Source organism: Notamacropus eugenii, chromosome 3 (genome assembly GCF_028372415.1).
Source record: "Notamacropus eugenii isolate mMacEug1 chromosome 3, mMacEug1.pri_v2, whole genome shotgun sequence".
In the NCBI taxonomy this organism is placed as follows: Eukaryota; Metazoa; Chordata; class Mammalia; order Diprotodontia; family Macropodidae; genus Notamacropus; species Notamacropus eugenii.
Window position 1 is genome coordinate 286,979,007 of NC_092874.1, and position 25,161 is coordinate 287,004,167.

General features: G+C 43.1%; 1 protein-coding gene across 5 annotated transcripts in view; it reads left to right on the forward strand.

Moving 5' to 3' along the window:
• Positions 1 to 24,853, forward strand: part of TXNRD1 (thioredoxin reductase 1) — a 160,934-nt gene extending 136,081 nt beyond the window's left edge. For all 5 annotated transcript variants that reach the window (XM_072655789.1, XM_072655787.1, XM_072655788.1 and 2 more), the window contains 9 exons: positions 143 to 258; positions 2,354 to 2,579; positions 5,704 to 5,796; positions 6,918 to 6,994; positions 7,914 to 8,070; positions 10,545 to 10,652; positions 11,873 to 11,968; positions 18,086 to 18,220; positions 22,824 to 24,853. In XM_072655789.1, coding sequence (XP_072511890.1) covers positions 143 to 258; positions 2,354 to 2,579; positions 5,704 to 5,796; positions 6,918 to 6,994; positions 7,914 to 8,070; positions 10,545 to 10,652; positions 11,873 to 11,968; positions 18,086 to 18,220; positions 22,824 to 22,886 — 1,071 coding nt within the window. In that variant the 3' untranslated portion in view covers positions 22,887 to 24,853. The remainder of the gene's footprint in view (positions 1 to 142; positions 259 to 2,353; positions 2,580 to 5,703; positions 5,797 to 6,917; positions 6,995 to 7,913; positions 8,071 to 10,544; positions 10,653 to 11,872; positions 11,969 to 18,085; positions 18,221 to 22,823) is intronic.
• Positions 24,854 to 25,161: the final 308 nt, after the last annotated feature.

Consider the following 25,161-nt stretch of genomic DNA (forward strand, 5'->3'; position numbering starts at 1 on the left):
CCTGTATTATGTCTGTGGGAGGGATGCCTCGTGTGGTGGCTAAATAAAAGTTAGACTGACTTCCTGTGTACGCATGGCTTATGGGATTGATCTTATGAGTTTTTAGTTGGAAAGCATCTTTAAACGGTCAATTTCTCTGCAGGCGACCAATAACAAAGGCAAAGAAAAGTTCTATACAGCGGAGAAGTTTCTCATCGCTACTGGAGAAAGGCCACGCTACCCGGGCATCCCTGGGGACAAAGAATATTGCATCAGCAGGTAGGTTTTCTTGTCTTGTCTCTCAGGTCATATTGTCCCCCCTTTAGCTCACCTGTTTCCATCTTTTCAGTGTAATTATGACCAGATGTGTTTGGTGGTTCCACCACTCACTTATGCCTGCTCCTAAGGCCACAGGCCTTCCTTCTTCTCAGGTTCAAGGGAGCTGATCATCATTGCAGGGGTAGAGTTCAGATAGGGATTGGTATTGGCACAGATGCCATTGATAACTGGTGCTCTGTGGGCTGTAGTGTATAATGACTCTACTGGTAGCAAGTTTTTTAAAGTGTGAGTCATGCTAGCATCATGGGGCCATGAAAATCCTTACTAAGGGCATTTGAGATACTTTCTTTAGATTTTCTGGTAAAAAAGAAATAAATGAAAACCTAAATAAAGCATTGTACTTTGGGTAAGGCATTTTTCCCACTTGGGACCTCTGTAACATAGATTTTAGCTATTTTCTTTTTCCATAGATTCCTCCCTTTCTTCCATGTGCCCCCCACCCCCATCCAAGAGCATCTGTTAGAGTGTATTTTTGTTTTTGCTTGGCGTGATAATGCGTGTTCTGTAATGTCTGCTGTTTATAGTGATCAGATGAGACAATAATTGTAAAGCACTAAGCACAGTGCCTGGTATATTGGCCAAACAAATTCCCTTTCTGGCCATGTCCAAAAGCAGGTCTCATCCTTTGCTTTGAGTATTTCATCTCTTTGGTTTTTTTTTCTTAATATATTTTTTCAATTACATGTAAAGATAACTTTCAACATTCATTTTTGTAAAATTTTGAGTTCCAAATTTTTCTCTATCCCTTCCCCTCCCCTCCCCAAGAGAGTGAACAATCTGTTATAGGTTACACATGTACAATCTTATTTCATCTCTTTGGCAGCAGATAGGTGGCATACTTCATCACTGGTCCTCTGGAATACAGATTAGGCATTGCATTGATTAAGGCTCTTAAATTTTTTAAAATGTAAAAGAATTTTATTTAAAATATAAATTTAAAATATGAAAGGATTCTCTTGAAAGAAAAAGAGGATGGAATCAGCAAAAAATCGGCAACTGATTTTTTGATCGGCAACTGATCAATTCATTTAAAAAAATCAGACTGTATATAATGAGACCTCTGGAAGAGCTATCTTCTCCCTTTTGTGGCTTCTTAAGGAGTCAGTAAAATTTGTCATTTAAATCCCCCTCTGTATTTATAAGAATGGAGAAGTTCTCACACAGGGAGATTGTGGCTGCCCAAGGTTTACTACGTCAGAATCAGCTAGGAAATTAACCTCAATGAGTATTCTCAGACACCCTGGTGGAGGTGGGGAATTAACCCCAATGCATTATCTCCGTGGCACTGTGGCTGCAAGGCCAGACCCAAATCCCTTCATTTCTTGGTAAGGACTTCCTCAAGATTCTACCTGTGCCAGTTATATGCTATTGGAAAATTAACCTCTCTGGGTCAGACTTTCCACATCTGTAAAATGGTGGGGTTCAGCTAGATGACTCTGACAACCCCTTCCAGTTCCAAACCTATGGATATCTGATCAGTTAAGCCCTGTATGGGCTCGAAGGGGATCCTATTTGAAAAGCACTTCACCACTCCTACAGCACTCTATTACTGTTGGCTGTTACTGTTACTGCTGGTGTGGATTGCGATCTGCTCTGGGGGAGCAGATTCCCATGCTGGGAATGCATTCATTCACATGAATGCAGTTGGAAGTACTTGGCATAATGGAGAAGTAATATGGGTGATCCAAAATATATGTTCTTTTAGCATTTCTCTTTGGCTTTAAAATGTTTTCCAAGTCTTAAAAAAAGATCTGATTGTTACCTTCATAGCTATATCGTACATGTAGTTTAAATTCCAGTTTTGTTTGTGCCCTGGTCATCCACCGCCTGACTGTGATGGCAGTTGTTGGGGGTGAGGTGCACAGAAAACTTAGGATATAATTTTATAAAACCGCCATGTGTAATTAGCATGGAGATAATTAGTAACTAAGCATTTTTCAGTCCTAAAAAACACAATAGAACAAAATAATTGCATTATTTGGTCATTCCTCAGCGGGTCTAACTCTTTTTTTCTCATTTGAAAACTCATTTCCAGTGATGATCTTTTCTCCTTGCCTTACTGCCCGGGAAAGACACTGGTGGTTGGGGCTTCCTATGTAGCCCTTGAATGTGCTGGGTTTCTGGCAGGCATCGGTTTGGATGTCACCGTGATGGTTCGGTCCATTCTCCTGAGAGGGTTTGACCAAGACATGGCCAACAAAATTGGGGACCACATGGAAGAGCATGGCATCAAGTTCATCAAGCAGTTTGTGCCTATTAAAGTAAGTGAAGAATGATTCCTTTATGGCTCTGGGTTTGTGCCTGGTGGTGGAGGCAGGAGGCATAGAATGGCCTGAGGCTCCTTCAACAGGAACTAGGAGCTTCCTTCCCTTCCTGGTGGGGAGACAGCCTCAGACTCTCACCCCCCATGTCAGTTCACCTTGTTCTGATTCCAGCTCCCTTTGTGGGTGATTAATTCCTTGCTTTGCCAGCTAGCTCTGTATTACCTTTCTCTCTGACGTTTTCTTTTCAGGATATGTAGTACAGAGGAGTGGATACTGAGTTGGAATGAAGGAAGGAAAAAGGGAATGAGGAAGAGAGGAAGGAAGAAGGAAGGAGAGAGGGAGGAATGAAAAAGAGGAAAGGAGGAAGAAAGGAGAGGATGGGAGGAAAGCAGGGAAAGAGGAGAGAGGGAGGAAGGAAGGAGAAAGGAATGAAGAAAGCAGGGAGGAAGAGATGAAAGGAGGGATATGAGTAGGAGCTGTCATCCCCATTCTATAGTTGAAGAAACTGAGGCAGACAAGAAAATAAGTGACTTGCCCAAGGTCACACAGCTGGGAGGCTTGGGTTTGAACTCAGGACTTCCTGTCTTCAGACTCAAAGCTCTCTCCCCTACTTGAAGTGAGGCTCTGATGGTTACAAACTCTGTGACCCTGACAAGCTCCTTCACCCCCCTGGGCCACAATTTCTGCCTCCAAGGGCCCTTCTGACCCCTAATCTTAGAAGTAGGTGACGTCTGAGGTCCCTTCCTTTTCTTCATCTGTGAGTCTCACCCCTTAACTGAGCTTGAAATACCAGGACGTTTCTTTGGGAGTCTTCCCTTGGTATGGTCTAATTAATTAGCGAAAATTAGCTGCTGCTTTTCTGTAAGCAGTCATCTCCTTTTGTTATTACTTAAAATTTGGGCTGATTTCTACTCTTGCAGCCTTTTTTCTTTTTTTTAAATAACATTTAGAACAGTTTCTGCCCGGGGCATGTGAAAATCCTGTAAGTGAGCTCATATTGCTTGAGGGAAGTAGAGCCAATCAGGGATTTTTCAAACTTAAATCTCCCAAGTTGGAGAAAGGCTTCATTGCAGAAGGATCATGGGCTCAGAGATTTAGAGCAAGAAGGGGCCTCCCCTCCCTGGACTTGACTTTCCTCATCTGTAAAATGAAGGGGTTGACCTTGATGACCTCTGAGGTCCTGTTTAGCCCCAAATCTCTGGCCCTAATGGCATGTTTTGCACTCCTCAGAATGTTGTCTAAATGTTTGCTCTTACTAAGTAAGTTGTAAGGCACCTGAGCATGTCCTAACAGGTCATGCACCAACCAACCCAGAGACCAATTAATCCAGCCCTGTTTTCTGGATGATGAAACTGAGGCCCTGGGAGGTCAAGTGTCTGGCCCATTTTCACTCACACAGACAGGGTCAGAGGTTCACAGATGGAGAGTTAGTTTAGAGCCTCAGATGCCATCTAGTTTTTCCTCCTCATTTTGGGAAACTGAGGCCCAGAAAGGTATATGACAGGCAGGGTCACAGAGGTAGGGTCATAGGGAAATCAGAGGTTCCCTGCCCAGCTGACCTCATTTTGTAGATGAAGAAGCCCTCAGCCCTTGGGAGGTGAAGAGGCTATCTAGCCCCCCCAAAATGGCAGAACCTGGGTTCTCTGACTCCCAACCCAACCCTATAGTGAAACAATAGGTGGTGAAGTATGGATGGAGTGTCAGGCCCAGAGTCAGGAGGACCTGAGTTCAGATCCAACCTCAGATATTTGACACTTACTTGCTGTGTGACGTTACTTAACCTCTGTTTGCCTTAATCCCCCGAAAAGGAAATGGTAGACCACTCCAGTGTCTTTGCCAAGGAAGCCCTATGGACAGCATTAGTGTGTTATGATCCATGGGGTTACAAAGAGTCGGACACAACTGAACAACACCTTGATGTGATGGCACTTTGCCAGAGTGGGAAGGGGCCCTCATGAGAGGGGCCTTGAGGTCCTAGGTCCATCTGTACAGCATTATTCCTTTGCAGCATTATCCAAAGGCTTTTCTTTGATTCAGTGATTCCCTTCACCTTTTCTCTTCACCCTCTCCCTACCTCCCTCTCTATGAAAAAAAATACCACAAAACTCAATCAGGCAAGTCTCAAGAGTTTTGAGACATATAAGGAGAACTTAAGTATGTAAGTTTTCAAGTGTCTCTTTTCTCTCAAGCCCTTGAGAGTTTGATTAAGAGAAGTGATGTCTCGTGTGTGTGTGTGTGTGTGTGTGTGTGTGTGTGTGTGTACTGTCAAACGTACCCTCTGATTGAGAGGCTGTTGGGATAATCAGCTAAGATACGAAGGCTTGGCAGAATCTTGTCCTCAGTTACTTAATCAGGAATCCTGAACTTCAGCGGTGTTGTTACTTAATCAGAGAACATCTTTGAGGCATGATAGCTCTGCGGGCGCATAGGAGAAATGATAGGACGGCATTGTCTTAGAGGGACAGTTAATGATGAAAGTCTGGAAATGTGTGTTTTTTGGAATGGGAGCTAGTCGTGGTGTGGTTGTGTCTTTGTTTTATGTCTTCAAACCAAGGATTCTTAACCTTGAGTCCTTGAATAGATCTTAGGAGGCTGGAGAACTTGGATAGGGGAAAAAGTTGTGTCTTGATTTTCACATCTAACTGAAATAGGATATTTCCTTCCATTTTGAATTTTAAAAATTATTTTGAGAATTTCAAAGACTTCGCCAGATTGCCAGAGGGGTCTGAAACATAAAAAAAGTTAAAAATTCATTTAAAAAGGAGCCAATAGCACCAACTCTGGAGACAGGAAGACTTGAATTCAAATCTGGCCTCAGACACTAACCAGCTGTGTGACCATGGACAAGTCACTTAACCCTCATTGCCTCCAAAATAATAAAGAAAGAAAGGAAAGAAAGAAGGAAGGAAACTGTAAAGCAGTATAGAAATATAGATTATGGATCCCTCTGAACATCATCTTCCTGCTCTGTAAAATTTCAATAATGCTGAATGCACCTCAGAGGGTGGCTGTGAAGATGCCCAGTTCCTGGCATGTCGTAGGTACTTAATAAGGCTTATCGATGGATTCATTTTGCACCATAAAACATCTGCTGTAATCGTTATTGTTCTTATCATTTTAGATCGAACAGATCGAAGAAGGCATGCCTGGCAAACTGAGGGTGGTAGCTCAGTCCACTGATGGCCAGGAGACCATTGAGGGCGAGTACAATACGGTGAGTCAGTCTCCCGACTTGTCTTGGCACAGACGTGAAACTGTATTGTCTGATGTTTATGGTGCACCCAGAGAGTTTACAGAGCGCTCATATGTAGCTCTGACCATGGCCGCTGAGAAGCTTCTTCTCTAGGGCAAGCTAGCACACATATCATGCCTTTTGGTGGTCCTAGAATCCTTCCTCACCTCCCCTAAACCTGTGCTCATAATCTATACCTTTGGGGATGTCAATGTGGTGTAATGGATCGGGTGCTAACCAGTCTTGGAGTCTCAAAAGCCTTACAGTGTGACCCTGGGCAAGTCACTTCTCTGACCACTCTATGAGCCATTTTGTTCATCCATAAATGAGAGAATTGCACTCATTGATTCTCAAGGTCTCTTCTGCCTTGAAGTCTGTGACTATATGATATTTAGTCGTAAAGTGGAATCCGCGAACTTTAAAAATACACACATTTTGGTAACTATTTCAGTCTAATTAGTTTTCTTTGTAAATCCTGTGCATTTTAAAAAATGCATTTAAAAACATGATTCTGAGACAGTGTCCATAGACCTCATCAGATTGCCGAGGTGGGGATTGGGTAGTCTAGGTCCCAAAATAGGATAAGAACCCCTGGAACAGAAAGTGGCCTGTGACACTGAGGGATCACACAGCCTGTATGTGAAAGAGGCCACCCTTGATCCCAGATATTCCTGATGCCCCAACTCCACCCTCCCTCTTTAGTGTCAAAAAAGATGAAGCCATCACTCTGCAGCTCAGATGTCTTTTCCTCACCAAAGGATTGAGACTATGAGAATAGATATAAATGCAAGCTGGAGAATTTAGATTTCTGATCATTGCCTATCAAACATTGAAAACCTGTGTAATGACTGGACCCAGTGACTTCCAGGCACCTCCCAAGGTTGATGTGAGGAGATGAGATGATATTTATAAATTGCTTTGGAAAATTTAAAGCTCTTTGTAAATGCTCATTATTACGTCTCTTAGATGTTAACAGTCGTACACATTATATAAGCTGTCTGAGGTTAAGAGGCCATTTGTCTTTTTCTTTGCATTGTCATTGCTTTACGTAGTGTGGCGTACAGTAAATGCATAATAAATGCTTGTTCCTCATTGGATTTCAGGTGCTACTGGCGATAGGACGAGATTCATGCACAAGAAAAATTGGCTTGGACGCTGTCGGGGTGAAGATCAATGAAAAGTAAGAGAGACTTCTGTTCTAACCCAGTCTTATTATTGCTTTCCTGGGTAGCATTGACCCATAATGTAGCTCATCAATGTTAATTTTTGTCTTTAAGCGCCCACTTTTTGATGGGCCCTGACTGTAGGAAATCAGCTTTGGCTCTGCATGTGTATTCAGGAGTGGAGGGGGTGGGGAGGAAATGGGGGAGTTTTCCCGATGAGAAAAGGAGTTCACTGAGATGGGAAGGTTGGTTTCTGTTTGTTGAGTAACCTGGGCAACACTTTGTAATTGTCCAGCTGTTTCAAGTATTGTCACTTGGCCATCACTACCATCTTTCACGTACTTAAAATATTGACTCATCAAGAAACATGGAGACTCATGGACCAGATATCTGGGGTGAGGGACTGGGGATGGACATGGGACTGGTTTTTCTCAATAGCCTGGGTTAGATGTTGCCATTTTAACATTCCAGTAATTACAAGCATGAAGAAAATTATAAATTGCCCCAAAGAGTGTAATGGATTATTTTTCCTCCCATTTCCTTCTTATTCAAGAGAAGAGGGCTTTGGTGTATTTTTTCTTTTTCTTCCTTCCTCTCTCCGATCTGCTTCCCTTTGGGCCAGTTCAGTCTCTTCTCTCTCTGGACCTTGATATTCTCCTTTAGGGATGGCCTCTGAACTCCCTTTTGGTTCTCTAGAGCTATGATCCTACAGTGATCAGGGAATCCACAGAAGCAGCATATTTTGTGTGTCCTTCAGCTGAGGTTACAAGTTCAAGTTTCCCTCAGCTGGTAAAATTCTATCCTCTTAATTTCTACTGAAATGTTTTTGTAATTTCATTGCTTTCTTCATTTTTATTTTCTCTTTTTTCTCATTTTTTTCTTTGTTTTATCTTCCCTCTTGCTGTTTTTCTTTCTTTCTCTTCTTTGAATTTGTAGGACAGGGAAAATACCAGTCAGTGATGAAGAACAGACCAATGTACCATACATTTACGCCATTGGGGATATCTTAGAAGGCAAATTGGAGCTGACTCCGGTGGCGATCCAGGCGGGCAGACTGTTGGCTCGGCGACTCTACGGCGGTTCCAACGTAAAGGTAAGTGTTTGACCATCATCTGCTGGGATTCTGTTTTTGGAGCTCAGATGGCCTCCCATCTAGGAGAAGCAGCTTTACAAATCTGCTGAAGATAGGCTGTATTAATTGCCTTCAGAGCTGGACAGAATTGCAGATGCTGTAAATTTGTGATTTTTTTATCTAGTAGGAAATTTTTTTCCTTCTCAAGATAGCAGGAACAATAAGATGAGCTCAATTTAGTTAACTAAGCCTTAGCTCTACTTCATTCCACATAAATCTTCATAATAGCTGCATTACATCAGTTTCATTATCCCCAATTTACATGTAATTTTCTAAATCTTTTTACGGGCTCTAAATAGACTATAAAAGGGCTTGGTGATCTAGGAGGTGATGCTAATAATGCAGAGGACTTCTCCAAACCTCCCTTTGCTCTTACTTTCTCTTCTGTTGGAATATATCGACAGCATCTGGAGTGTAATTCACTGTAGGTTTCCTTCCTACATTCTCAGGTATTGGAAACCCAGAAGAGTAATGCCAGTACCTTGACATGCCAATAGCCAGTCTTTATAAATTGGTATCCAGAGGCACTTTTGATTTGCAGTCTAATCTATTAAAACCTCCCCAAGCTGGAATTCACATAAATAGAGGAAGCAGAATTGGAATGAACATGGTTGAGATAATCAGATATTTTTACACTATAACCATAGGGTATCAGGTTTCCTAGGAAATCATTGCTCCAAATTAGGATTTTGACTGAGCTGCAGAGCTTTTGGTTTTAATGATTTGTGTTCTTTGATTGGTGCTTTTTTTTTTTTTTTTAAATGAGTAGGTGATGAGCATGAAAGGACATTCAGGAGGGTGTAAGGACTCAAGATATGAGCTTGCCTTACCAAGGAGGGCCTGAGGACAGTCTTATTCACAGTCATAGGCTTGAGCTGTCTGTGAGGTGCTCTGATTCTTGAGAGGCAACATGGTGTCATGGGAAGACAATTGGATTTGGGCTCAAAGGATCATAGTTCAGTCACTTCTTTTTTTGAGAAAGGCCTAGAGAGATGGGGTAGTTTGTCTCAAGGTCACACAGGTAGTGCATAGTAGAGCTACGGTTTGAACTTGGGTCATTGGGTCAAGTTCCCACCCTGGTCACTTGTCTTCTCTAAGTCTTTGCTATCTTCTATCTGTACAACTGGGAGATTGGACCAGATGAGCCCTAAATCTCTAAATCCCATGTTCCATACATCCAGCACATGGGCTTGGCTGGAAGAGGACCTGGGTTCTAATCTTGTCTCTCGCTCCCAGTGTGACTTTGGGCAAAGCCCTTTAACTTCTGTGGGCCTCAGTTTCCTCATAATATAATAATTCTGTAAATTCTGTGAAATGAGTTGGAGTTGATAGCCCTCTCCAGTCCCTTTGAGCTCTATGATCTTAGAATTTAAATATTTACCCCTCCCCTCCCTTTCACCTCACCCCCGTCCCTGAATTTTGAACTCCTCAAGGTTTAGAGCTCCATTCATTCTTTCCCATCTTTTCTGTCCCCTTTCCCCATCAGGGAGTCTGCCAGGCCGTCCATACCTTCTCCCGAACCACCCTGTGCCATGATTTTATCTTCAATGATAATGAATCCGCTGAGATGGCCTATGATTTTTTTTTCTCATCATGTTTATTCCTCCTGGTGTTTGGTGGGAGCTTCCCCATACCTTCCTTCTGCCTCCAGACTTTTGCATTTGACTCCTCTTTCATTTCTTGAGTATAGGCAGTAAAGGAGAAGGTGCAAGCTTGTGTCTGTGTTGTAGCTGGCAGGCTGGCCCTGGTCCAGCCTTAATCCTTTAATTTGCCAAGCCAGTGTTGGTGCAAACACTTTCACTTAGGACTTGGAGTACACCAGGTCCCAGCCTGCCCTTTGTGTTGCCCAGCTTTTGTTTAGACGCTCCCTAAATCAAGCCACTTGGGTCTGTGCCTTATCCTACAGTTAAGACCTTAGAGTTTCCCTAAAAAGCTTTCTTTGATCTTGTTCCATTGCACCTGGAAGATAAGCATGACTGCCCCCATTGTACAGGTGAGGAGGGTGATGTCCAGAGGGGTTAATTGACTGAACGGGTCATAGATTTATAGTGAAAGGGACTTCACACACCATCTAGTTCATCCCTCTCTTTTTAAAAATGTTGAGTTTTTAAATGTTTTTTCAACAAAGAAAATAGAGTGTCCTTCACTCTATTGAGAAAAGAAAAAAACCCAACCTTTGTACCAATTATATATAGTCAAGCTAAAGAAATTCCCCCCCCCCCCCCCCCCACTGGCCATGTCCAAAATATGTGTCACATTCACACCCTGAATCACCACCTTTCTCTCAGGAGGTGGGTACATGTTTTATCATTTGGGAGGGGAGAAAGGGAGGAAGGAAGAGTCTTTGTGAAATTTGAAAATGCCTTCTTTGAATTCACATCCTTTCCATCTGACAAGCCCTGACTGATTTTTTCTTCCTTTCTCTTTGCACACAGTGTGACTACGACAACGTCCCCACCACTGTATTTACTCCCATGGAATATGGGGCTTGTGGCCTGTCTGAAGAGAAAGCCATTGAGAGGTTTGGAGAAGAAAACATCGAGGTAAGGATCCTTCCTACCCTCTCTCCCTCATTTTAGACAATGTGGTGCTGGGGAAAGAGCCTGTACTCTAGAACTGGGTTTGTATTTCAGTTCTGCCTTCCACTAGCTTGTGAATCATTTCCTTCTCAATGGTTCAGTTTTCTCTTATGTAAAAGAGTGGGGGTGGATAGGGTGGCTATATGGCCTCTCTGGCCCCTTCCAGTAGTAAATCTGTATTCCCAAGTCATTTCCTCTTGTCTCTCATCCCCTGATTTCTCATGCTTACTCCAGAATGGGTTAAAACCCTTCTGGGACCTTGGAGAGAGCTGACCTGCCTCTCCCAGACTACAGCACAGAGTCAGTGAGTCTTGAGCCTAAAACGCTGATATCAGCAGATGTTGCGCAGTGAGCAAAGATTATTACCCTTCCACAAATCCTTTGAGGAAAATGGTGAGATTTAAAGTGGGTCCATTGGCAACAATGTGAGAGACCCAAATGTGGGCAGAGGGTTTAAATCACACATAAATTCCCTTTGACACAATGATTATTGATTTCCCGCCATATTTTTCTGCTACTGTAGCCCATCTGCAAGTGCATTCTTTGGCTCTGACGCTATGCATTTTGAAAACAACACTAAAATTTATAATTCAATGCCAAAACTTGGCAACGTTGGCCAAATAATCGATCCTCTTTGGGCATCCTATTCGGATGTTTATGAAGCATTAGGAAGTCTGTCATCTTTTTTCGTTCCTTGATTTTTTCTTTTTTGGCCTCAATGCTCATAATTACGAGCTAACTCTCAGGGTGAATTCCGTAAGCAAAGAAATGCCTTTTGGAAGCATCCAAATCACAGAGCCAGGTTAGAATGATTCCTGCCTACACTTTCTCCCCTTGCCATTCCTAAGAGATGACGAGATGGGAGTATATTTTTAAAAATGTGAGATGGAGATGATTCAACATGGCCTTTCCTTTTTCTTGAAAGACCTTGTGGTGAAGACCTGAGTGTGAAACCTGACCTTAAAAAAAAAAAAAAGGAATAATTATTTAAAGGGATGAGTTGATACCTGCCAGGCTCTGGCTGTGAGTTCAATGTCATTTGCTTCATGGCTGGGTGTTCACTTAATAAAGGCAAGCTATGGCCAGTCCACATTATGGCATGTCCCGTGCCATGGTCTTCGTATTGGAAAACACATTTGTATTTGTGGTAAGGATCAGTTTTATATGGTTTGTTTGCTTCTTAGGTCTACCACAGCTACTTTTGGCCGCTGGAATGGACCCTTCCATCAAGAGATAATAATAAATGCTATGCCAAAATCATCTGCCATGTCAAAGACAACGTAAGTGCCACCTTTCTTGTAATCAACATGCCTGAAAATTCCATGTCCCTTTCATTGGCTCATTGGCGCTTAATGTCAGGGCCTCTTTGGCACATAAAATAATTACAGATTTGTTACTTGGGAACACCCTGTCTCCCCAACTCTGTTTTACAGTTGTTGGAAGGGCAGGAAGGTGCTCAGTAAAGATTCCCTAAGCTCTTCAAGAGTCGCCAGGGATGGATCACATTTGGAATATTGTGTTAAGTCTACATGCTTCATTTTTAGGAAGGACATCAATAAGGACATTGGCTTCCGGGTATCATAGTGGGCAGAACATGAGATTTGCATTTAGAAGGCCTGAGTTAGAATCACACCTAGGCATTTACTATTCTTTGTGACCTTGGGCGAGTCACTGAAAAGCCTCAGTTTCCTTATCTGTAAAATGGGGACACTAATAATGCCTGCCTCACAAGGTTGTTGTGAGAACCAGATGAGATGATATTTTTGAGGGCTTTGTGTAAGGGTTGGCATCATCATTATTATTAATCTGACTCACGTTTAGAAGAGGCCAGCCAGGATGGGAGGAAACTGGAGAACATGCCATTCGTGGATCAAAGAGACTAGGAATAAGTCTAGTGAAGAGAGGTCCAGGGTGGAATCAATATGGGGTGGGGGACAGAGAGTGATAGCTGAATGCATGTATTTGAGGAGCTGCCTTGTTCTCCTTGGGCCCAAATGTACCCCTGGAAGCAGTGGGTGTAAGTTAGAGGCAGATTCAGGGTAAGAAGTAATTTCCTAACCATAGGAACTGCCCCAGTATAGAATATTTGGGGATGGGAGTTCCAAGTAGCCTGTTGGATGCAATTCAGTAAGCATTTATTAAGCACCTACTGTATGCCAGACACAGTGCTAGGCACTGGAGTTACAAAGACAAAAATGAAGCAGTCTCTGCCCTGAAGAGCTTACACAGGATTTTCTCCATAACCTTGGTTAGGTATTTTTTTTTCCTCTCCTTTTTTGGGCCATATCTGTGATTTCATTCATGTAGGGAACTCCCAGGGAGGAAACCTTCTCCACCAATGCAGATCAGCACCTTCTCTGCATGTTATAGTCTTACAGAGTTACCTGGGAACCCTAAAAGGTGAAATGACTTACCCAGGGTCACACATCTAGTATGTGTCAGAGGTAAGACTGGAGCTCCCAAATCCCCCTAACTCTGAGGCCAGTTCTCTGTGTGCCACTTCTTGCAGGTTAGATCTGCCATTTTACTATCCAAGTAAGAACAGACATGGAGAAAATGATGAGCTACTGTGTTCTTCCCAGCAAAATGCCTCATTGCTGGATATCTCTCCTCTCTCACTCTCTCCTCTCTCCCCTTCTCCTCTCCTTTTTCTTTCTCTTTTCCCTTCGTTTTCTCTCCTCTTTTTCTCTCTACTTCCCTTCCCCTCTCTCTTCCTCTCTTCCCTTACCTCATTCTCTCTTTCTCTCCTCTCTGTCCTCTCCATCTTTCTCTCTCCACCCTCTTGCTCTCCCCCTTCTCTTTCTCTGCCCTTTCACCTTCTCTCTTTATCTCTCTTTCTTTTCTCCTCTCTCTTCTCTCTCTCTCCCCTTTTTCTGTCTCTTTCCATTTCTCTCCTTCCATCTCTCATTTTACATTCAGCCACTGCTTCATTTTCATCTTTGTACCCTGAGGGCCTAATATAGTGTTTGGCACACAGTAAATGCTTAATAAATAAATGTTGCATTAGAGTGAATGGATTCCCCCTCTCATGGGAGGTCTCCAGACAGTGGATTGGACTGGGTGTTCTCCAAGGATCCTTACAATCCTGAAAGTCTGTGTCTTTACATCTGCCATAGCCCCGAGCATAGTACAAGGCCCGTAACAGGTCATCAGTAAATATTCAGTAAATTAACAAAATTGTCTGGACTTGTGATTCCAACCCTGGAGGGAGCTCCTGCTGGACATTCCCTCCATCAGTGTCAATCACCTTAAACTAGTCTTAGTGTTTGGAGGAGCTATGGTGGGAGGTGGGGTGGAGAATGGGGAATGGAGGGGTTAAGGACTTCCCAAAGCTCACAGGCCTCCCCGATTCCAAGATTACCATCCATCCATTATCTATCCACTGCCTCTCTGACACTTGAACAATATTTATTTCCCCCCTTTTCTGTAAATGTGGAAACAACAAAATCAGCCTTTATCCTAAGAACTAACCAAGAATAAGCCCCAAAGTGATAGTTAGCTAAAACATCAGTTATTTTTCAGAATGTTGATGTGAAAAAAGCCTTCTCTTCTTCTGTAGAATCTGATTTTGCATTTCTTTATCAGTTCATCTTTCTAAAATCATTCCATAGGGTCTTGATGCTAATTTTTTTCTCATGTTCTCTTGAACCTTTAAAATGGATAGGAGAGAGGAAGGGAGAAGGGAAGAGGCATTATTAGGCACCTACTATGTTCCAGTCACTGTGCTCAAGCACCTTACAAACTTAGCTTGTCCCCTAAAAAAGACTAAATCTGTGACTTTAACAGAGGGCAAATTGCTTTGAAGAATGTGCACATGAATCCCCTGAGGCTGTGGTTGTTCTTCCAGTGTTTGAGTAGATGGCCTGCATTGATGGGCATCTCAATTCCCACTGTCCCGTAGAAAATCCAGGCTTAGGTTAGCTCTTGGATGGCCGACTCCCCAATTGTCAGTGGGTAGGTGGGCTTCGTGGCAGCTTGTAATCTGCTGGCTGAGCCTTCTGGGCCCCCGAATTGTTTTCATACCAAGAGGGAACAGGATAGATCTTCAACAGAAGGAAGGGTTGAGCTATTGTAGGTGTGTGTACGGTAAATGAATTTAGCTCTAGTAAGACTGGGGCTGACTTGGGAGTCGGAGGAAAGACCTGGCTTCCAAGCCCTCTTCACCTTAACTGCCATGTGACTTCTGGTGCCTGGCCTCCTTCTTAGGCTTCCTCCCATGTACTTACCTGCTAAGTCATATATGGATTGCTTTGCTGATGAACACCAGATTCCATTTGGCTTTGGGAAAGGGAAGAGAGAGAGAGAATGTATTGGCTCTTACAGCATCATAGAGTCTTAGTGCTAGGACCAGGATCATAGACTTTAAAGTTGAGAGGGACCCTGGAGATATACTCCAGTCCATTTCATACTCCTCATCCCTCCTTTTACAGATGAGGAAACTGAGTCTGAGAGTAATGGAGTGACTTGCCCACGGTCTTCATTATTAAGTCATTTTTCAGTTGTGTCTGACTCTTCATGACCTCATTTGGGGTTTTCTTGGCAGAGATACTGGAGCAGTTTGCCATTTCCTTCTCCAGCTCATTTTACAGATGAGAAACCAAGGCAAACAGGGTGAAATGACTTGCCCAAGGTCACACAGCTAGTAGTGTCTGAGGCCAGATTTCAGCTCAGGGAGATGTGTCTTCTTGACTCAGGCCTGTGGCTCTATCCGCAGGTAGTAAGTAGAAAGGCTGGGATTTGAACCCAGACTCCCAAACATACTCTTCCCACTATACCAGGGAAGTATCTCTTTTCTAATCCAACCCCAAAACTGAAGCATGTTGGAAGGTTGCCTTACGAATTGAAAACTGTGGCTTAGTGACAACTTACATTCCGTGGCACCCAAGGTTATAGGAATAGTGTTTTTCTAGGTTCCTCGGAAGGAGGGTCATGGGAGAAATGTTTCATTTCTTAAGAGCCCTGGCAACATATGAGCTATCTAATCCAAATTAAATTTGTTGCTCAGAAGCAACATTAGTTAGTGCAGATATGTATCAGATTCTTAAAGTTAATATATTTTGTTTTAATGGCACCTTCCTTTCCCACCCTTTCTTAATTCCAGTGCCTCACCCTCTGTTAATTATTTCCTTTTTTGTCCCATGTATATAGCTTGCTTTGCATATATTCATTTGGGGTTTGTTTGTCCCTTTAGATTTTATGTCCCCTGAGGGCAGGGAATCTTTTTGAGTCCCGGGCTTAGAACAGTGCCTGGCATATGGTAGGCACTTAATAAAAGTTGATTGATTGATTGTTGAGGGCAGGAACTGTCTTTTGTCCCTTTTTGTATCCCTAGATCTTAGCCCAGTGCCTGGCACTTAGTGAGCATTTATTAAGCGTTTATTGATTGACTGATTGGTGGAACTTAATTTTAATTAAGTCACTGGCTGCTTATTTTCCATGTCCTCTTCAGACAGTATTTAAGAATTTATTTTTCTGAAAAGAGTTTGCTTTTAGTTATGTGCTTTTGTTGGCAGTGAGGGATAGTTCAAATATGTCAGAAAAATGAATGGCCCCTAAGACCTTTTGACTTTTTCTTTGGGGAAGCATGTACCCCTTTGTAGCAGATTTATCTTTCTGCCAATTTGGTTTAGTCTGATGGATGCTTTCCGAGATCCCTTCCAGCCAGAATGTTGTATAAATCTGGTGGTAAAATTAGCCAGACTTCCTCAGTTCCTTCCCCTTTCCTCTGCAAATGGTAGCCATGATAGAGCAGAAAGGCCGCCATGGTTGTTACCTGGGTTTGCTTCCCAGTATATGATCTAAGGCAAGTCATTCAAAGGATTCAGACCTTGTTTTCCTCATCTTTACCATAAAATTCTAAAGAGAGACAGTGCGATGTAATGGTTAGAGAGCCATCCTTGGAGTCAGAAATTCCTAGGTTCAAGTACCCCCTCTGACATAAACTGGCTTGTGTGACCCTGGGCAAGTCATTCAACCACTTCCTTCTCCAGGCCACTCTCTTTAGGACTGTTACCAATCTACGTTAGTGGAGAGAGTTTCTGTACCAGGAATTCTCCTACCTACACCAACGAAACCATAAGTCTGCACTCAAGTTAAAAGGCCCAGTGGAATTGGGGGGGATGGATTCTCCATGGGGAATTTGGAGGGCAACATGGACCAGGATTCATAGGATGGAAAAGAGTGGGTTACTGTGCAGTCAAAGGAGCTGGGTTCAGATCCTGACTCTGAATCGCTTGGTATCTCCAGGCCTCAGTTTCTTCATCTAGAAAATGAAGAGGTTGTACCAAAAGTCATTGAGTGCCCTTCTGTTAGACTTCTGTTAAAGTCACATCTGTAACACTGGCCTCACAGAGCCTTGTTGGGGGACAAACGAGAGTATACGTGAAGTACTTTGTGTACAGGAAATCGTTATATAAATGTGAGTTATTGTTATTTTGGGGAAACATGCTTGTTCATAGAAGGGGTAACTGAGCCAACAGGGCGCAAAAGAAACGGCAGTGGGTTTGGAGTCAGGACCAGGGTTCAAAATTTGGCTCTGCCATTTCCTAGCTTTGCCGCCTTTAGCAAGGTATTCCACCTGCCTAGGTCTGTGTCCTCATCTGTGAAGTGAAAGTGTTGGAAGAGAGCACTTAAGAGCTCCTTTTCCCCTCTAGATCTGTGATCCTTGTCTCAGCGTATCCACCGGTGGTCCACCACCTCTTGCCCAGGATGAGGAAGGTTTATTTCGTTATTTGATCTCACCTGAGCAGCATGGTGGATAGAGCACTGGGTGGGCCTGGAGTCAGGAACACCTGAGTTCAGAGCCAGTGTCTGACACTCGCTGGGTGATCCTGGACAGATCAACCAGAAAATGGGGATAATAATAGTACCTGCTTTTCCAGGCTTGTTGTGAGGATTAAATGGAATAGTGTTTGTGAAGCTCTTGCGCAGTGCAGAGCCCATACTGGACTGCTAATAAATTATCAATAATTAATAAATTAATACATTAATAAATCAGTAAATGCCTCCTTTTCTCCCTTCCCCCCTCCTTTTCTTACTCCTTCCCTCCCTCCCTTTCTCTTTTCTGTCCTTCCTCCCCTTTTTCCTCTCCCCTCATCTCTTCTACCAGGGATGGGGAACCCGCAGCCTGAAGGCTACATGCGGCTCTCTAGATCCTTGAGTGTGGCCTTTTGACTGAGTGCAAGTTTTATAGAATAAGTCCTTTTATTAAGGATTATGAAGTTTGGATTCAGCCAGAGGGCCGAGAAGCCCACGTGACCTCAAGACCATAGGCTCCCCAGCCCTGTATGATCTAGCCTGTGCCTTAGGAAGGGCTTTCAGAGTAAGCTGGAAAAACTTAGCAAGCTGTGGAGAACAAAACAAGATACTTCATCCTCGTATTTTCTTTGTTCTTTTAGGAACGGGTTGTAGGTTTCCACGTCCTGGGTCCAAATGCAGGTGAAGTCACTCAGGGCTTCGCTGCAGCCCTCAAGTGTGGCCTGACCAAAGAGCAGCTGGACAACACGATCGGAATCCACCCAGTGTGTGCAGAGGTAGGTCCCTTTATGAAGAGACAGAAAACATGGTGCCTTCCAGAAGCCTTTCTTTCTGGACTCGCTTTAGCCGTCCCTGTCCCAGGCCTCAGCTGGGCAATCCCATCTTAATGTAAAATGGTTGTGCCAATGAGGCCTTGATTTGTGGAGCGCTGAAAGTTTCAGGTAGAATAAAATGTGTAGAATTCCAAATGTGTATTCTCTGTGGCAATACTGGCCAAAGTTGTTGGCTTACCCTAAGGACGACCTCTGACCTTTTCACTCTTTTCCATTTGCAAATCAGCTTTCTTCTCTGGGTTGTCCCTCCTCATTAGAAGGCAAGCTCTTTGAATGAAGGAAATGCGTAGCATTTTCTTGGGTTTCTTTCCCCCTGGTACTTAGCACTTGATAAATTTTTTTTCATTTAATCATACCAAGAAAGATATTCACAGCCAAAGTTTCAGCCCTCATCCCACACATGTTAAGCAGTACTGTCTTGCCTCTTGGGCTAGAGGTATAGAGTAGGCTTTGGCCATCATGACTTGAAAGACCAGATGAAGAGAGTTGACATTGGCATGGAGCCCATCAGTTTGTGGGCATCTAATTACCTATCCCTAGACCAGTGCCTCTTTAACAAATACCCAGCACACAGTGGAGTAAATGAATCAGAAAGAAATGATCTCACCTGCCATCTGCATGGATGAAGTGCCAAAGAATCCACCCTAGTGACCGTAGAACAAGTATGCTTTTAGGAGAAATGGTGTATACGTACCATGAGGATGAGAATGTCACAGCAAGCTGCTAATGCTACTTTTTTTTCCTTTGAAATAGGAAGTTTTTATGAAATTAATTTTTTATCAAATAGCTTGAGAAATATGATGCCTTAATGAAGCCCCCTGGTTTGGAGTCAGGGAATCTGTGTTTAGAATTCACTGGAGGATTTGAGCCAAATGGGGGCTCTTTTATTTCTGTTGAGAGGTAGTATGATGTAGTAGACAGGTGCTGGATTTGGAGTCACAAGACCCAGGTTCAAATCCCACGTCAGATCTTTTGCCAGCTCTGTGACCCTGGACCAATCACTTAACCTTAATTTCTTCTTCTCTAAAATGAGGGGTTTAGACTGGAATGGCAGGAGGGGAGTTACAATTCCCATTTTATAGATGACGAAACTGAGGATCAAAGAAATTAGGTCCACGCTAGAAATATTCTTATCCATTTCAGAGGTGCCATGGCCCATTCAGTAGGGTGATTGGGACAATAGAGGCAGTCTCTATTCATGGTAAAACAGCCCAGCCATCAAATTTTTGAGATCCCCCCAACCAGAGGCTGAGTGAGGGGCAAAACAGCCCTCAGACAAAGACTGCTCCAAGTGGAAAGGAGGAAGAAGCTTGCCTTTGATCTGAGGGGCTCCTTGGGAAGGTTCGAGTGGGTGTCTTCACACCTGGGACTCTGGCACTCCATTAGCATCATTCATTGTGAAGACAGAGGCCTACTAATTTATTCTGGACTTTGGAGCTAAGGGAGCTGAATATAGGCCTGATTAGCTCTAATTCAGTCTGGTAATTTCAGCTAATCATGTTTGTTCGGAGGCAGAGGGAGGAGAAAAGCTCTTCCTGGAGAGCTCTTGCCTTACATATTTAGAAGCCGGCTTCAAAAGAGTTTTCCCCTTCTGCTTCTTCTTCTGGGGTTTGTATGCATTTGGTGTTGTCTGAGGGGAGCAAGACTAGTGTGAGACTGGGGGCAGCATCCGTGGGCTTTCGCAGGTAGGGAGTCTTCTGGGATGCAGGAGGGGCTGCTATTGACTTAATATCCTGTTTCTACGGATGCAGCTGTATGTAAATTCAAGCTGTCTGGGCAGGCGCCCGGCCCATCAAAGCTTTTATTTAGATTTAATTAAGGTTGGCAGCATGCCTTATTGGTTTTCATCTTCTTTCATAGAAGAGGTCTTTCAAAAAGAAAAAAGGATCAAGTAACTTTCAGCATCCCCCTCTTCCTTCCCCCCATCCCCTTTCCTGTGTTCAAATGAAGCATCCTTGGCTAAGGGTGCCTGTCCTCAGTGGCCTGAGAGAATTTAACCAAGTCATCCTCTGGACAGGCTGGTGTCTTCCCAGCTTGGTGGCAGGTATCTGAATCACAGCATCTTAGAGCTGGAAGCATCCTTAGAGACCACCGTGGTCTTATTTTACAACAGAGGAGACAGAGGCTCAGCGCGTGAGTGATTTGCCCAAAGTTAGAAAAGAGCCAGAATTTGAAGATGGGTCTTCCAGCAGCACAGCCCAGAGCTTTCTCCACTGTGCCACGAGTTCATGTTGAGTTTGGGCTGCTCCATTAAACAGGAACATATCTCTGCTGAATATATTCTAACGTATTTGCCTGGGTGAAATGCTAACCATTTACATAGTCATGTCAGTTTTATGAAGCAGTTTGTCCCAGCCTCGCTATGGGATAAGAAGGTTGAAATATGCTGTTAGGCATTTAGTTCTCATTTTTTTTCCTGCTTTCTCTCAAAAGTGACTTTGAGGTCAACCAATTACTGTAGCTTTGAACAGCATAACCTACGTGGCTTTGATTTCCTGTAATATTTTCTTGTGTGCACAAAAGCCAGGACCTCAGCTTTTCCTTCATAGGACAGTATTAACTGAGAATTTACTCTGGGGAAGCACAGTAGTGGGCATTGGATTTAGGATCAGAGGAGACCTGGATTTAGAGCCTGCCTCTCTTACTACTTATGTGACCTTGAACAAGCCAGTTCTACTTGACCTGCCTCAGTTTCCCCATCTGTATAGTGAGTGAGTTGGACTACAGATACCCTATGATCCTGATCATGAGGAAATTACATCCTCTGCCTTCAGCAAACTTTATAATCTAGAGAAAGGGAAAAGGGAGGAAGGGTACAAACATTTAGTAAGTACCAACTGTATGCCCAGCACTATGCTAAGGACTTTACAAATACTTTCTCATTTGATCCTCACAACATCCTTGGCAGGAGGTGGCATTTAGCCTGGACTTTGAGGGATATCTAGGCTGCTTGTCAAACTAGGAAGAGTGTTACTCCAGCAAAGGAAACTGTGTATACTAAGACATGAAGGCAAAATAGGGAGCATTAAGAACTATGAGTGTTATAGGACTTTACATCTAGAAGTAGAAGGGGGCTCAAGACTGTCTAGTCCAATCCTGGCCACCATCTTTTCTGCACAGAGTGGGGACCAAAGTCCCTTAACTGTGCATCACTGGCTCTCTAAGTGTGGCCTGGGTTCCCTGGTGGTCCTAAGAACTTTTCAGGGGGTCCATGAGATCGAGACTAGTTTCATAATAAAGCCATGATGTTTTAATTGGTTAGCGATAGATATGGTAAGTATCAGCAAAGACAAGCCATCTAAGGGAAAACTATTTGAGGAGGAGGGGTTCTTCAGTAAGTATTAAGAGTGTCTAGGGGTCTTGGGAGTAAAAAGGTTGAGAACCACTGCTCTGAAGTATTTACACAGTCCCCCACAATCAATCCATTGGAAAGATCTCCAAAGGTCATATGGTCCAGGCTTTCCTGTAGCATAGACCTTCTTCTCTTTTTTGTAATTATACCTCTCAAAATGTTTTTTTTAAACTTTATTACTGTCTTTTGTTTGTATACTATTGTCATTTTTTTCTCTTGGCCCCTAACCCTATTGAACCCTATTTTAGTGGTCACTCAGCCACCCCTGCTTAAACACCTCCAGTGGCTGTGAACTCACTCCAAGGCAAACCATTTGACTTTTAGACAGCTCTCATTGGTTCAAAGTTTTCTTTCTTGAACTTTCACTCATTCCCTCTGAGATTTGCTCTCTGGGTCATGCAGGCCATCTGTCTGGTCCTTCTCTGTGACAGGCTTCAAGTATTTGAAGACATTGATCATGAGTCCTTCTCATTCACAGGTTCTTAACTGGGATCCATGAACTTAAAGATAGATAGATAGATAGATAGATAGATAGATAGATAGATAGATAGATAGATAGATAGATAGATAATTGTGTTTCCTTTGTAATGCGATGCATTTTATTTTATGCATTTAAAAACTGAGAATAGGTCCATCAGTTTCCCTGGATGGTCCCTGGGGGGAGGAGAGAATGATCCATGAAACACAAGAGGTTTAAAATCTCTGGAACAGGCTAAAATCACCAAATTCTTCAATTTTTTTTAAAAAGTATTCTTGAGGCTTTGCTTTTGTATCAGTTGTTTCCTATTTTACATACCCAGCTGAACCCTAAGCCTTCTTAAACAAAAAAATTTAATAAAAACCAATCAGTCTGGCAGTGTATATAGCATTCTGTAACAGTATTTCACCCCTCTCCCCTCCCCTTTCTCAGAGGACAAAGTTTGTTCCAGCCATTCTGAGAGACCAAAATGAGTCATTAAAATTACTCAAAGTCTGACCACCTCTTACTTTTACATTATGGTGGTTCTTGGGTGCCTCCTTCTCTTTCCCCATTACCTTTGGCTGGTTCTCACACGGCATGGTCTCTAGGCCCTTTATCATCCTGTTCACTCCCTCCTTTGCACACAGCACAGCTCACCCTGGATTCATGCCAGAACTACCTGCCCTGCACTCCCTTGCTCCAGATTTCCTAAAAGTTTGTCTTTTTCTTTGCAGGTGTTCACAACGCTGTCTGTGACTAAACGGTCAGGGGGAAGCATCCTCCAGGCAGGTTGCTGAGGTTAAACCCCAGTGTCATTGCTGCTGCCTTCGGCGACTCCGGATTTTATCACATTATTTTATTTTCTTGGGTAGAGAAAAGCCTTAAAGAGAATCCATCATTATGTCTCTCTACGCCTCTCCTGATGCCAGAAAGGAGAGGATCCTCGAATCTTGGGACTTTTCTGTACATCAAGGTGCCCGGAGAAGGCAGTTAGCAAGACACTGGGATGGTCGCAGCGTACCTGAAACTGAGGTCTCGTGGTGCATCCAACAGATGCGTTAATGAAGTCACTACCTAGAAGCCTGTATCTTGTGGTGGGTGGTGACCGAAGAGCCACTGCCATCAGTTTTATCAAGACTTTGGTTTGATTTTCAATGAAGAATGTCCTTGAGCAGCGTCTGCCTCTGATAATGCTTTTGAAGCCTAGATGGGTGATCTGGAAGCCTCCGGTGAGGTCCTTCTCCCTTTGCTATATGGGCATGCATGCATCTGCAAACTTACAACAACACAGGCATGCCTCTCCAAGAGAAGATCAAGTAGCTTGCTCCTTATTCCATCTAAGAATTGAAATGACCTTTAGTCTCTGTTTTTTTATAAATTTCCTGATCCAGTTGAGGGCACATGTGTCATCTCTGGTCCTCTCTCCTTCCTTCTCCAAGCAGATTTCACCACTTTTCAAGATAGTGGTACTGTTGATTACCCAAGTCTTTGTTAAGGAGTTGAGCTGTGACCTCCTGGGCTTTAGATCTGAACCACAGTTCCTTCACAAAGCCCCAGGGTAGCAGTTTGGCCTTAATTCAGTGAAACAGGGTGCTTTCTTCTGGGAATAAGTACAGCATCCACATGTGCACTCTGTAGCTAACATCAGGGGAAAAAATTCAAAATACCTTGTCCTGACCTATTCTTTGATCCTTTTGGCAAGGTGAGAATGATAGCCTAAAACCTCCACGACTCTGTTTTCTTATCAAGTATCTCTTTATGAGTCCCCTCTGGATAGGCCTCCCTCACAGGGAGATGAGGCAGTCCATCCATACTTGTGATCTCCATTCTTTTGGAGTTGCTGAGGGGAGCAGACCCATTTCTCTTTTGGTTTCCTTTTTTCTCACTTGCTTTTTTTTAAAGGTATTTTTCGTATAATAAATTATTTAATTATTTTTTTAAAACCCACGGACGGATCTGAAGGATTTTTGTATTTCATAAACATCAAATGGTTTTGGCTCCTCTGTTTTGGGGTGAGGAATGGGGAAAGAGGATGTTACAGGGTAGAATCTTGTCCAGAATTGTTTTCTCTTAGATCCCCAGCTTAGAATAACTGTTTATGGGAGACAGGATTGTATTTAGGGTACCTGTCTCATTGAAGGAGTTTAATGGAGAGTGGCCATTGGGCTATAAAATGGGTCTCTGTGTCCCAGCATTTCCATATAACTCTATGCCCACTTCCCCACCTGTAACTTGTAATTCATCTTAGCTGGTGTATAAAGCAATTGTTTCAAAGTCCCCATCCAGGGAGCCTCAGGAAATACCCTCCTTTGCTTGGCCTTCACAAAGCAGAGTCTCCATTTGTCTGCCTGTCTGTGCTCAGCTTAGGGTCTCACACCCTGCTGGCTTACGCATGGGCCCCTGAGTAGAAAAATGTCAAGGTTGCCAGGATGGAGTCAGGAGACAGTGGTTCCGCTGTTTGTGAGAAGGTTTCTCTGTATCTTCCTGTGTCTGGAATTTGAGAAGAGAAATGGGCAACATGGAGGTCATCGTGTTATGAACTTAATCATGTTCCCATTCTCTCTCCTTGGTTGAAAAACAACAACAAAGACATTTTGTGTGTCTAGAAGACGCCGGTAAAAGAAGGAATCTCATCTGAAGAGTCAGCGTCATTTGGTTTTTTCCCCAATTGGACCCCTTATTAAACTAATTTTTTTTGTTGTTTGTGATCATTTTGGAAGAAAAAAACTTGATAATGTGAAACATTAAATAATATTTATATTCATCTTGTGTCCTTTAGTGTTCTTGTTGGAGAACTTGACCAGAACTGTTTTGTTTACTCTTTGGGTACCCCTGGGCAAGTCCCTTCATCTCTCTCGTTCCTCAGTTTCCTCATCTATAAAATGATGAAGTTATCAAGTGACCTCTTAGATCTCATCAAGCTCTAGATAGAAGCCTATATAAATATAAAAGCAAGTTTTCGGAAAGAAACACACATTTCCTAGTGGATCCCTCCCTCTCCCCTTCCCAGAAGGCCAGCCCAGAAAAAGAATTTTTTTCCTTTATTTTTTTAAAAATTATTTTAATTAATTA